General features: G+C 43.3%; 1 protein-coding gene across 1 annotated transcript in view; it reads right to left on the bottom strand.

Annotated features, from left to right (window-relative positions):
• The window catches only part of LOC124555632 (potassium channel subfamily K member 1-like), a 216669-nt gene extending 202345 nt beyond the window's left edge, over positions 1-14324 (bottom strand). Inside the window, exon 1 of the mRNA XM_047129607.1 lies at positions 14101-14324. Coding sequence (XP_046985563.1) covers positions 14101-14314 — 214 coding nt within the window. The 5' untranslated portion in view covers positions 14315-14324. The remainder of the gene's footprint in view (positions 1-14100) is intronic.
• Between the last annotated feature and the right edge of the window lie 292 nt (positions 14325-14616).

Genomic DNA, 14616 nt, shown 5'->3' with positions numbered 1-14616 from the left:
TTTACATACTGACCGAATGTGTGTACGTGTACAAAGTTACATCGGCATCCGACCATGTCTTCTGATTGCTTCATTTTTTTGTCGGGCAGTGTATAATTTGGTGGAAAAAGATCGGTCTAATAAGTCTTGTTTCGTTAACTCCTATTTTCATATTATTTACAAGCTCTTCAAACCACCGAGCGAGGTGGCGTAGTGGTTAGCACACTGGACTCGCATTCGGGAGGACGACGGTGCAAACCTGCGTCCAGCCATCCCGATTTAGGTTTTCAATGATTTCCCTAAATCGCTTCAGGAAAACGGCGGGAAGGTTCGTTTGAAAGGGCACGGCCGACTTCCTTCCCCATCCTTCCCTAATCCGATGGGACCGATAACCTCACTGTTTGGTTTCCTCCCCCAAAACAGCCAACCAACCAGTCTTGAAACCAATGAGGACTTATTCTGCGAGTTCACTTACCAGTAAATGCTTCTTGCTTCTTTAGGAAAAAAAAATTTCAATATCAACCTTTCCATCACACGGTATTGACGTCGGGGAATATTATCCGAATTGATCAATCGTTGCATTACCGTTACTTTGTCAGGTTTCAATTTGCGTCGGTGCATAGTTCTGCGAGCATACGCTCAGACAAAATAGCTTGAAGCCCTAGGTGGTGCAACCATTTCCTCGGATTTCTTTTCAAGGCTGCTCCTAAGTAATTTAGTTCGACTAAAACGATATACCACGAGCAATAATCTGCGGAACGGGCCGCATCGTATGGACGGTCGGAGCTTGCCTCTCCGCTCATCGTCGGACACATTTCCTGATACAGAATCTGTAGAGAAGGCAGCACAATGAGGCGTAATGATGAGAATCATTCTACGGTGCTATGATAACGTAAGTGGCAAAGAAGTGATACTTTTCGACAACAAACTTAATAGTTATCGTGTGCTTCTGAAAGTTTCCTGAAGGCCAAACTAACGGTTGTACGTTTCTCTTTCTTGAACTCTCGCGTGGCTTTTTTAGATCATCGTGCACGCATAAAAAAGAGAAGCAAGGAGGGTTAGACGCAATTCCCCCTTAATTGCGGATAGTTTCTGTTGTGGTATGCATACGACTCTACCAAAAATCTTAACTACCTTGAGCAGCTAGCTCGGCACCCCACACATAATCTTAGATCTTGTAACTACAAATAAGCCGTATCTTTACAATAATGTCAGCATATAAACGGGGGTTAGCGATCATGATTTCATTATAGCAATTATGGTGACGAAAGTTAATAAATCAGTCAAGACGGCGAGGAGTGTGTTTCTGCTGGACAGAGCAGATAAGGGTTTGTTAGCATCTCAGTTATACAGTGGATTGACGTCACTTAGTTCCAGTAAGATGGAAGTAGAGGACTTATGGGCAAAGTTTAAGCAGATTGTAAATTGTGGTCTGGAGAGTTATGTGCCTCGTAAGTGGATAAAGCATGGAATAGACTCACCAGGCTTTAGTAACGGAATTCGGAAGATGCTGAGGAAGCAGGGTCTATAGCTCTCTCCATTCAAAAGAGAACGCACAAGTGACGACAAGCAAAGGTTTGTAGAGATTCGTGCGTCTGTGAAAAGATCTATGCGCGAAGCATACAACTACCACTGTCACACCTTAGCAAAAGGTCTGGTAGAGAACTCGCGAAAATTCTGATACTATGTAAAATCGCTAGGCGGGTCTAAGGCTTCTATTCAGTCCCTCGTTGACCAGTTTGGTGTGGTAGTTGAAGACAGCAAAACGAAAGTCGTGGTTTTAAATTTCACGTTCAAGAAATCGTTCACACAGGAGAATCGTACAAACATACTGCCATTTGACCATCGGATAGACTCTCGTATGGACGACAAAGTAATAAGCATCCCTGGCGTAGATAAACGACTGAAAGATTTGAAACTAAATAAATCACCAGGTCAGGGGGAATACCAATTCGATTTTACAAAGAGTATTCTACATCATTGGACCCTTACCTGTCTTGCACTTTAAGCAAACTCCGTTCCTGGGTTCGATTCCCGGCAGGGTCAGGGATTTTCTCTGCCTCGTGATGACTGGGTGTTGTGGTATGTCCTTAGGTTAGTTAGGTTTAAGTAGTTCTAAGTTCTAGGGGACTGATGACCATAGGTGTTAAGTCCCATAGTGCTCAGAGCCATTTGAATCATTTTTGAAGCAAACTCCCAAGTGACTGGAAAAAAAACGCAGGTGACTCCAATAAATCACAAGGGCAAGAGAATAGACTAGCAAAATTACAGACCAATATCCTTAACTTCTGCTTGCTGCAGAATCCTTGAACGTATTCTCAGTTAGAATAAAACAACTTTCTTGAGTCTGAGAAGCTTATGTCCACGAATCAGCACGGTTTTAGAAAGCATCGGTCGTGCGATACTCAGCTTGCCCTTTTCTCACGTGATATACTGTCAGCTATTGATGACGGGTAACAGGCAGATTCCATTTTTCTGGATTTCCGGAAAGCATTTGACACGGTTCCCCATTGCAGGCTGCTAACGAAAGTACGAGCGTATGGAATAAGTTCACAGATATGTGAGTGGCTCGAAGACTTCTTAAATAATAGAAACCAGTATGTTCATCAGAGACAAGGGTATTGTCAGCAGTGCCCCAGGGAAGTGAGTGCGATAGAACGCATGTTGTTCTCTGTATAAGTAAATGATTTGGCGGACGGGGTGGGCTGCAATCTGTAGTTGTTTGCTGAAGATGCTGCGGCGTACGCTAAGGTGTCGAAGTACGATAGTAGTACATTGGTGTTTCCTCTAAAACTCTGACACTGTTCACTATCTAGAATAAGTACTCTGTGCGCTTTTGAATCCGTTTCTGAACGCACTTTTTCCCTAAACAATGAAGGATCCCAACATTCAGCTGTATATGGATGTTAAACACTGCTTAGTAGATTATTCTGTACAGTATATACTGTCGAAAAAACATCAAAGGTGGTTGTCTATGTTTTAGCTGTTCAGTTAGAGGGTGGGATTAGAGATTAGGGAGCTTCGTGTTACCGTCGGCTCCATTGAGATCCAGTCCGGCGTACATTACGGCTAATACGAAGCTGCGGTTTTAATTAGGGAGTAACTTTCCGACTTACGTAAGGACAGCAAGGCGTATGTGTTTCGAATCACGTGCTGCGGCTGCCAGCCTGTTCTGTGGCTGGCAGAGCGGTAGGCGTGGCTCCATTGTTGAGGCGAGCTACATACGTGTTAGCAATCAAATCACGTCTGATTTAGTACAATAAAATCCTTCATTGCTTAGTGAGGGTATCAGAGGGTGCTTCGATTCTGACGCAGCTGATGGGAACACTGTGCCCAGCCCGCATTTGTGTCTTAGTGACTTTTCGTCCTCGTAAAAATGTGCAGTAATTGGTGGTAAAATTCATGAGAGTTTTCAAGACAAGACCGTCGCGCGGCTATTTCCCACAGAGAACTCAACAACGATGATCCAGAAGACCGAATATAAAGAAAGGCTAGGGTCAGTTATTTCGTCTCGGGCGCGTTTCCAAGGTCCCATCTGATGGACAACACAGTACTTCGCAGTTTCAGCAACGTTTTTTTAATCATTTCTTTGCTTACACAGAGTTTTGGGCGGATTCGTAGAGGAAAATGCGGTTCAGTAATTTTATTACTTGAGTGCTTTCACGCCACAAAACTAAGTAAGGCTAGAACTTTGCATTTCATGCTTTCTGAGTTATAGGTTGGCCTGCAAGTGAAAATCATCGTAGGCTGGCCGGGTGGAAAAATTCTTTTGCGTTTTGGTCTGTGATGGGTACACTTGTTAATCGACAACTGAGAAATTTCGAACATAATTAAAGAGTAGAATTGTGTATGCAGGTAAACATTCTGAAATTTTCACTGAAGTGTTGTGGCACTTGGAGACGTTAACAAAGAACCTTGTGGTATTAAGAATAATTGTTGACGGCTAGAAAATCATGAACAACATAAATTGATAAAATTATTGCTAGTGACTTTTTTTTAAGTGTAGTGCTTTGTTACTTGAGTCATTATTGATGGTTTTTGAGTGGAGCGATATGCATTGATGAATGATGTCAATTATGAGATTGAAATGCAAGGTTTATATTTAGTCTATATTATCAATTTTGGTGTATGGCAGTAAGAGATCAGCCTGTAATTGCAAAATCGTTCAAAAACAGAAGACTGCTCAAGAGAGACGTTGGTAGTATGGATGTTGTGATTACTACCAGTGACAGGCGACCAGACGAATGGCTCGGAGAACAGACTCGAGTTGATGTCTTATTTTTCCAAAAAGTAAGAAAAGGTCAGTACGATCAACCGAAGAATGCAGAGAAATCGCATAGAAATTGTGCAGCGTCAGCCTGGACACGTACAGCTGAAGACTGCAATGCGTGGAAAATTCGAGAGAGTTCTGAACGGCTGATGATGATAATTCTTCTTCGTAGTTGTCATGCAATGAATCGTATTATTTTACTTTCACCGTCGACGCCACTGTCAGTCGTTACAAATTACGGTTTTGAACCTTGAGCTGAAATTAATGTGTTCAAAGTTCTTACACAGATCTATACTCAGACACTTGTTTGTAGATATTTTTTATTCTATCCATAGGTGTTTGTGTTCCCGTCTGCTGTCTTCTCCTACAGATGTTGCCACAGGTGATCACAAGGACCCATAACTGTGAAACGCCACTCAAATTCTGTGAGGTAAACTCAAAATTGTAATTAATAGTCCGAAAGAATCGAAGGTAGCAATAGTAACACGATGTAATTAATTGCATGAATGTGCGATAAGTATTAATATGGGATATATATTAGTGTTATTTTCGTTGATTCTTGCAAACTGTTTGTAATACCATGAACGACTCATCTTTAGGCTTTCTGTAGAGTACTAATATGGTTTGTTCCAACATCTCAGCGACATTTCGCTGACACCTTTTTGGTCGTTTTCACATCACTGAAATACCTCCTGGAACGTATTTAAATTGTACGGCATTCTGTGACATTAATGTGTAAGCAAAGAGACTCTGTTCGTTCACCCTTGTACGAACACGTATATAACGTTACTACCGAGGATCACCGAGTATTAAACGCCAGACTAATGTAATTTCTGAGTATCAGGAAACTTCTTGTTTGACTTCCAGAGATTTCATTGACGCTGATTTACAGTAGGATTTTGGAAAATATACTATCTACGAACATTATGAATTCCCCCGAAGAATACATACATGATACATAGCCAGCACGGATTCAGAAAATATCGTTCTTGTGAACCACAACCAGATCTTTATTCACACTTTGGTTTAATATTTGTAGATTTACAGAAAGCTTTTGACACCGTACCACACAAGCGACTTCTAATTAAATTGTTTGCCTGTGGACTGTCGTCTGAGTTGTCCGACTGGATTCGTGAGTCCCTGTCAGAAAGATCGCATTTCGTACTAACTGATGGAAAGCCATCGAGTGAAACATCAGTAGTGACATCAGCCGTTCCCCAAGGAAGTGGTGCAGGGCGTCTGCTCTTCGTAACCTCCGTAAATTATTTAGAATACTAACTTAGCAGCTGTCTTATATTGCCTGCAGAAGATGTTACCCTTTATCGTCTGGTAAAGTGATCAGAAGATCAAAACTAATTGCAAAATGATTTCGATAAGATATTTGTATTGTGTGGAGAGTGGCAGTTGACTCTAAATAATGAACAATGTGTGAAGTCATCCACATGAGTACTAAAAGGAATAGGCAGGGTGAACCAAAACTCCACCAACAAACTTTCGGAGGTGGTAGTACGGACCAAAACAAGGAAAAAAGTCTAATAAACATGGCGTCTAAAACGCGCAACTTACGAGTTATGAGCACTTGTGCATTTTCGATACTGTTAAACACATCCTTTCTAGCGCAAGCTCTTTGTTTACCATATTTTGGGAGGAGGTACTAAGGAGCAAAACAAGAAAACGTGTCCAGTAAAAATGGGTTCCAAAATGTGTACCTTAAGAGCTATCAGCATTTATTCAGTAGAAGTGATGTGTTTCACAGTAACGGAGATGAACAAGTGCTCATAGCTCTTAAGGTATACATTTTAGAACCCATGTTTACTAAACATTTTTTCTTGTTTCGGTGCGTTATACCACCTCCGAAAGTTTGTCGGTGGATTTCTGGTTCCCTCCGTGTAGACTATCACTTCAACTAAATACCTAGGCATTACAATTATGAACAACTTAAACTGGAACGATCAAATTGAAAATACAATGTTAAGGCAAACAAAAGACTGTGTTCTAGTGACAGAACACGTAGAATGTGCAACAAGTTTGCTAAAGAGACTGCCTACAATACGCTTGCCCGTTCTTTTCTGGTGTACTGCTGTGTGATATTGAATCCTTACCAGATAGGAGTGACGGAGGACATCGGAAAAGTTCAAAGAAGGACAGTTCGTTTTGTATTATTGTGAATTAGGGGAGAGATTGTCGCAGACATAATACACGAACTGGGCTGGCAATCATTAAAACAAAGACGTTTGCCGTTACGGCGAAATCTTTCTACGAAATTTCAATCATCAGATTCCTCGTCTGAACGCGAAAATCCTTTGTTGATGGTAGCCTACATAGGGAGAAACTATCATCGTAATGAAATAAGAGAAAGCAAAGTTTGCGCGGAGAGATTTAAGTATTCGTTTTTCCCGCGCGCTATTCGAGAGTGAAACGGTAGAGACGCAGTCTGAAAGTAGTTCGATGGACCCTCTGCCAGGCACTTGTATAGACATGTAGATGTAGTTAAACTGCAGCTGCTCTCATAAATGGCCGGCCGGGATGGCCGAGCGGCTCTAGGCGCTGCAGTCTGGAGCCGCGAGACCACTACGGTCGCAGGTTCGAATCCTAACTCGAGCATGGATGTGTGTGATGTCCCTAGGTTAGTTAGGTTTAAGTAGTTCTAAGTTCTAGGGGACTGAAGACCTTAGAAGTTATGTCCCATAGTGCTCAGAGCCATTTGAACCATTTTTTTCTTACAAATGCGTATGGCATACATCTGCACAAGGATAATATAGTGAAGGGCTCCCATTCTGCTGTTACATATCTCGGCGAACAGTATCGTCAGTAATGTACAGTATACAGCATAAAACACATGATTGCGGTTTCAAACATGTCAGAACAAATCCACAATCAGTTTATAAGAGAAATTTCCCTTTCAAGTTACGTGGGACCGACGTATCCTGGTTGAGAAATAAATTGCAGATATCCTCCAGACGTGCTCGATGCTTTTCTGTACGTCTTAGGAGGGGCACGTTCAGGGACATTGCAACAAACCTAGGTTGCTATTTAAGTTGATTTGTTTGACGTTACGTCGTAAGTCGTATAAATATGTACAAAAGCCTCACGCACCACTATCTCACCGATTTCAATATTACCAGAGATATCAGTTTATAACTAGTTAGTATTTATACGTATGCGTGATGTCCGTTCCTTCGGACATGTCCGAAAGAACAGACACCACGCGGAATCCACAGCTGTGATACATATTATAATGCAGCCGACGTCAATAGTTCTTTCCCTTTTCTTTCCTTTCTCCTCCTCCATCCTCAGTTTACAAAATATCTAGTATTTGATGATAAATTATCTGAGACGGCAAATATAAAACGAAATGAATGTAGGCACAAAATTCCACCTCTAATTTGTCCAATAAAATCGAAATCACAAGACTTTTATACCAACTACGTGTCTTCCTGTATTGCGACATGAAAGCATAACCTGAAAATTACGATGTATCATTTTCTAGTGTTTAATAAGCAGACATAATTCGATTACTATGTTTTTACATTTAATTGGTTTATATAGTTCCAAGAAAATGCAAAGCACCCGCTGCTGGCACATGGCATTTGGGGAATCACATGGCATGTTCACTGAAGAAACGTCACTGTAAGTTGTTAGTTTAACATTTAGACGCATAATTTATTATAAACGAATGAAATCATTTCATATGTCTGATGAGGGTTCAACTTCATCTACATACATACTTCCCACTCCTGTTCTACTTACAAATGGAGCGATCGCTAAGTTCTATTATCTTGTCTTCACGATCCTTAAACGAGATGAATGTTGGTGGCAGTAGGATCGTCCTGTAGTCTGTCGCAAACGCCGGCTCTACATACTTTGTCCGTAGTGTTCCTCGAAAAGAACGTCTTGTTCCCTCGACGGATTCTTATTTGAGTTCAATGAGCATTTCTGTAACAATCGCGTGCTGATCGAACATGCCTGGAACAAACCTAGCAGCACATATCTGAATTGCTTCGATGTCTTCCCAGATGGCAGCTATCACAAACAGTGGGGCGTATAAGTGGTACGCATACCGCATCGTTCATAGATGAGCTACACTTTCCTATAATTCTCCCAAAAATTGAAGTCGACATTCGCCTTCACTACAGGCGAACTTTCGTTCTCGTTCCATTTCATATCACTTAGCAGTGTCACTCAAGAGTCACTCAAAGACGACACTTTTCCCATACACTACATCGTCATCAGCAAACACTCGCAAATTGGTTCGTACCATATCAGTCAGATCGTTTACATATGTAAAAAAAATGGATTTATGCCACCTTTTATAGGTTATTCAGCTGTGATTTTTCCCGGATAGGCTGCATGTAATTCACGAATTGTTTCTCGAAAGTTATTTAGCATTCTTTGTAGACTGCAACGCTTCCTTCTTATGTGATGTCCATGAAGAATCATACTATGGGCTCTACATTTATAAAGACGAGGACAGAAACCATTCGAGGTGTAGCAGTGGTTAAGGCAATGCCCCGCATTCGGAAGAAGTTTTGGAGTTTAACGTCCTATAGCCTGTGCGGTCATTAGAGACGGAACACAAGCTCGGATTAGGAAAAGATGGGGAATGAAATCGGCCGTGCCCTTGTCGGAGGAACCATTCAGACATATGACTTCATCGATTTGAGGAAATCACGAGAAATCTAAATCTGGATGGCCGGACGGGCATCTGAACCATCATCGACTCGGATGCGAGTTCAGTGTGCTAACCATTACGCCACCTCGCTCGGTCCCTCGCATTCGGGATTAAGGTAATTAAAATCCCTGACTGACCATCCACATTTAGGTTTTGCATGGCTTCCCTAAATCTCTTAATGCAAATATCGGGATGGATCCTTTGAAAAGGACAAGGACTATTTCTTTACCCAAACCGAAAGTGTGCACCGGTCTCAAATTATGTCGTCATGGGCCATTAAATCTAAATCGTTTTTCCATTTTTACGACCACAGAATTTCGATATTTTTAGAGATACTGAATATGAGCTGATATTCCGTTAAAAACCAAGAAGGTTAGTGCACAAAGGAAAATAGAAGACCAAATGTTTTCATTTGGTGTACAGAGTGAAGTGGCTCAGTTGTAAATATTCTGGAAAGCCGGGGTGCAGTTCACATCTGGTCAGCCAGGTTTAGAGTTTACCACAATAGCTTGTGGTGAATGCTGAAATTCATCAATTGAAGAGACTCCTTACTATACGAACTTGTGCTCTGCCTTCAGTGACTTCGTTATGAATGTGGTGTTAAGTCCAAGTTTCCTTTTTCTCTTTCTACCTGTGGTAGGGAATAGCAGTCTGCCGCTTTTTCCGCCCTTTCTTTTGTACGAGGTAAAGTTTAGGATAAGTTATCGAACCATATTACTTCTTTAAATTCTCGTCTGTGAATAATCCATGACATAGCCATCATACACTTAGTGCTAAAACGTTGTTTACGTAATCAGATATTTGGATGTTGTGTTCTGGGTACGAGTTGGTCCCATTCACCTTGGACTGCGAAGCCGGTTTCGCGAGAAGCGGACTGAATTCTGAGTTCTCTGGTGTCGCATTTGCATTACAGTGCGTGTCGCGAATCCCGATCGGCGGAACAGATCACTGGATAGTGACTTTCTTCTCTTACCACGAGCTGTATTTGCTGTCATGTTCTTAGCCTACGGTTCTTCTCGATGCACAAAAGTCGCTGTCAGTCTTCGATAAACAAACAGATTTTCAACCATCTCTCTACTTAGAAACAGAGAGAGAACATTTTTATCTAACCTGCAACACACAAACTGAGTAGAATAGTGTGTTTAAACAGCATGATAATGGGCACCCTGAGAAGCAGAGAAACTGGGTACCCCAGGTAGTTTAACACAAGACTGAAACTTCTTAGGACATCCGTCAAGTCGGTAATTAGTATTTTACATTCGAATTTGTTGAACGGCTACGCTAATTTTGGCTTCGGTCAGATTTGGGTTGTCTGTGAGCCTTCGGCTACTTCAAATTTGCAGTGAAAATCTCTTTGCTTTCGCAGCAGCATCCTAACGCGGCTGTTGAACCTCGGGGTTTTCCCATCTCTCAAAACATTGCTCGGCACATACCTGTCTAATTCGTACTGCACAGTGCTCCTGAACTTTGTTCATTGTTGCTCAATACTGTCAGTATTGGAGATGGAATTTTCATGTTTACCTCTCACTTAACCTAAAGTGTGTTTCTTGTTGCTGTTACTAAGTAGGAATGTTTTCCTTCCTTTCTTTATATTCCTGTTTACTGCCGTTTTCAGTGACAATGTCACGGCCTTATGATCACTGAGTCCCTGTTTAGCAGCATGTTGATCGACCTTTGGAGCACAATTTTGCGTTGTTGATAAACAGTGTGAAACAAAGAATTGTGTGATGGCACGGTGTTCCAGTTTATCTATTTGGGCTAAACAAACACAACACGTCTACTTTAAAAATCGTATAAATAAAATTACTCCGCACATCAAGTGGGTACTTAGTTTACTTTATTACGCAAATGTACCAACAAAAGATGAACACTGTAGCTGGACAAGACAAAAAAATGGCTCTGAGCACTATGGGACTCAACTGCTGAGGTCATTAGTCCCCTAGAACTTAGAACTAGTTAAACCTAACTAACCTAAGGACATCACAAACATCCATGCCCGAGGCAGGATTCGAACCTGCGACCGTAGCGGTCTTGCGGTTCCAGACTGCAGCGCCTTTAACCGCACGGCCACTTCGGCCGGCTGAACAAGACAGAGCAGATACAGTCGTAGATCGGTACGTAAAAGAACATTTGGAGAAGCTGTGTGACAAGATTAGAAACGTAGACAAAGGCAGTACAAAAATGCGAGTGTCGAGGTGGTGGTGTCCTTTTTATGTAGAATTTCCAAGAGAGTATACCTTCTCTTTTATTTTAATGTTACTGGGTTTCCAACTTACAGTCGTCACAGCTCGTTCACTCAAGCGCTGGTTGAGTTGCGAAGAAACTGCGCATGAGCGAGGTCAACAGGCTTGGAGAAGTGCCATGACTGGCCAGGTGTAACGGTGGACCTGAGAAAGCTTCCTTACGTGGATATGTAGCCTACACAGCACTTACGTACTTTCAGCAAAGCAACGGACTCATATTCGGTAGGCTATCATCGTATAAGTTTTTCTCGCAAATTTTCACTTCATGGTAGATCTGAAGAATAGCCTTTTTGCTTTTCCTTTCTCTGTTCGTGAAACACAACTAAGTTTTCTGCAGCTTATGAGTGAGTCTGTTAACTCCGACGTAGAATATAGAACAATAATATTAGTGCTGTATGTTAATTAACGGCGTATAAGAGCTGCTGCGAATCTTCGTCTCTGCTGACAACTTACAAGTAGCACTTCTGTGTAAAACAAAGGTAAAAACAGTCAACAAATTTCAGTTTCTAAGGTAAGGGTAACAGGAATAAAATTGTTGAAGTCTGTGTTTTTCGTTGTTGTGCCCTTTAAACTTCTTATTTTAGAACAACAATATAGATTCTTTGGCATAACCGGTGTGTCAGTTTCCATCATTTTAGCCACAGGAAATAAATGTTGTTCTATCTCGTGAGATGGCGGCACCGGAAGCAGACTTTTCCAGCGGATCGCGCTTAGTTAGAACTCTAGCGCGATCCGCCAGCTCTGCCGGCAGCCAGGCGAAGATCGTTCAAGGTCACCCGCCTTCCAAAGCGTGAGTGAAGACAGCCATGCATTTTGGCATCTGTTTCCACACGTAAACCAGTTTGTGTTTGGAAGATCCTTTGATACCAATAAAGGGGTAGTAACAGTCCGAGATTAATATTTTTCACATCTTTCAGAATCACATTTCACAGTTGGTATGTACATCCTGGAAGAAAAATACAACAAAGTGCACGGACGTAAAGGAGAGTAAGTTAAAAAATTGGTGAATTTTGACATTTAGAAACAGAAACTAATCTCGAAACAGTCTAAGTTGCTTTTTGTTCAATCTTAGTAATCGGTTTCAGTTCAATGATGTTCAATCTAAAATGTCTATGGTGAGGTGGCATGAATGACAGTATTGTTTAAGCAGGTGGCAGGCAGCCGTGTAAAATAAACAATTTGAAAAAACTCTTGCCTAGTAGAAGGCACTACTTCATCAGTGCTTACAAGGCTCTCACCTCACCGTGGATATTCTAATCTCAACTTGCTATAACTGAAACCGGTCATCAGTAATACTCAACACCAAAAGAAATTAACGTAGACTAATGAATTTTCTGGAACAGATTTGTCTAGGTAATATATTTAAGTGATTAACGTACCCAAGATCACACATTAATGAAAGCGCGAGATAAGACATTGTAAATGTGAAATGCTGATACAATAATAACCGGTGTAACCGCCAGACTGTTGAATGCAAGAATGCAAACGTGCATGCGTTGTCTTGTTCAGGTACCGGATGTCAGATCGTGGTATGGAGTCCCATGCCTGTTGCACTTGCTCGGTCAATATAGAGCGGTTAATTCTGTTTGTAGATGACGCTGGAATTGTCGCCCGATGTTGTCCCGTACGTGCTCGACTGGAGATAGATATTTGGTGATCGAGCAGGCCAAGGTAACATATCGACACTCTGCAGAGCATGTTGAATTACAACAGCGGTATGTGGGGATGCGTTATGCTGTCGGAAAATAGCCCCTGGAATGCTGTGCGTGAATGGCAGCACAACGGGCCAAATCACCAGATTGATGTGCTCGTGCAGTCGCAGGAAACCGCGTCCCAGACCGTAGCTGCAGGTGTAGGTCCAATGTGTCTAGCACGCAGATTGGTTGGTTGCAGGCCCTCAAGTGACCTCCTTCTAATCAACACCCGGCCATCGCTGGCAAGAGGGAGAACCAGCTTTCATCAGAAAACACAAGAGACCTTCATCCTGCCCTCCAATGTGTTCTCGCTTGACACCACTGAAGTGGCAAATGCCGGTGGTTTGGGGTAAGTGGAATGCACGCTACAGCAATCTCGCTCGGAGCTGTCCTCGAAGTAAGCGATTTGTAACAGCTCGTTGTGTCATTGCAGCACGATGCACCAAAGCCCCACGCCGAACACGACGCTCTCCCTCTCGTTAGTGCCACGTGGCCGTCCGGAGCCCGATCTTCTTCCGACCGTACATTCTCGCGACCACCGCTATCGGCAGTCACGTACAGTGTCTCCGTTCTTGCCAAATCTTTCTGCAATATCGCAGCTTTTCGTCGCCCTATTACACGACGTCGACGAAACTGAGTGAGATCTGATAATGGCTTCTTTGTCGCCTTAAGGGCATTCTCGACTAACATCACCACGTCCAATCTCGACGATACTAACGCTCAAAACTGTTACAGCGTGTATTTGAAGCGAAGCTGATTTGCATCACCATAGTGGCGTTACTAACGCCACGGTTATGCGACTGGCGCGAAATCCGAGTAGACGTAATCTTTCACATATATAAACATGCGCACCAACTTTCGTTTATGTCACACAACTCCTTCTCGGTGTCGCGTTTTTTTTCCATCAGTGTATAAGAAGCAACGAGCACTGTTTATAGATTAATTTTTGGTAGTCAGTTGCTGTAGTTCGTCGACGATATGTCAGAAAAGGTACTAAAAAATCGCAGTTTCTCACTGGGCAGCGGAGAAATTTTCACAGTCCTCTCGTACTCTTAAACGCGATCGTACATTGCACTCGATCGTACGAAGATACGCACAGACACCGAAACACATCGGATATGTCAACGAACAACGCTCGCAGGTTTGACTCGTTAAGACAATCCCGTAATTTTTCGTCGTATATTTCGCGAGCGCAAAGTGAGCGGACGGTATTAACGGCCTCGCCGTCGACCGGAAGCGTACCTGTGACGCAGGGGTGGTCGTCCAGGAAGCGGCGCCGGGAGATGGCGAGAAGCTCCTTGAGCTCGTCTTCGGCGGGGGCCTCTAGGGCGGCGAAAGCGAAGCCGCCGGCGGCCAGGTAGACGCAGTAGAAGGCGGCGTACAGCAGCAGCAGCAGCGAGCTGCGCCGCACGCCCAGCACGGTCCGCGGCCGAGCGCTCGGCCACTCGTGGCGCATGGCGCGCGCGCGCACGGCACCCACTGACCGCTGCCGCCGCCGCCGCCGCGGCGGACCCCGCCGGCTCGCCCGCTGCACACGTCACGCCCCCGCTTATCGCCCGCTCCCTGCCTCAGCTTCACGCTCCCATTCGCGTCCTCGGGATCTAGCACTCGCACCGGTAAGACGACTCCTGTGCAACCGCAGCACTGTCTCGCTGACCTTCGGTGAGGAGCGTAGGCGAATTACCGCGCGAGAATGCGCACGCGGGACCGACGGATAAACGTTGCTGACTGGAGATCGCTCCGTCGGAGAAGGCAGTT

Source organism: Schistocerca americana, chromosome X (genome assembly GCF_021461395.2).
Source record: "Schistocerca americana isolate TAMUIC-IGC-003095 chromosome X, iqSchAmer2.1, whole genome shotgun sequence".
Lineage (NCBI taxonomy): Eukaryota > Metazoa > Arthropoda > Insecta > Orthoptera > Acrididae > Schistocerca > Schistocerca americana.
Note: the sequence above shows the minus strand (reverse complement) of the source record. Positions and strands in the feature narration are given on the sequence as shown.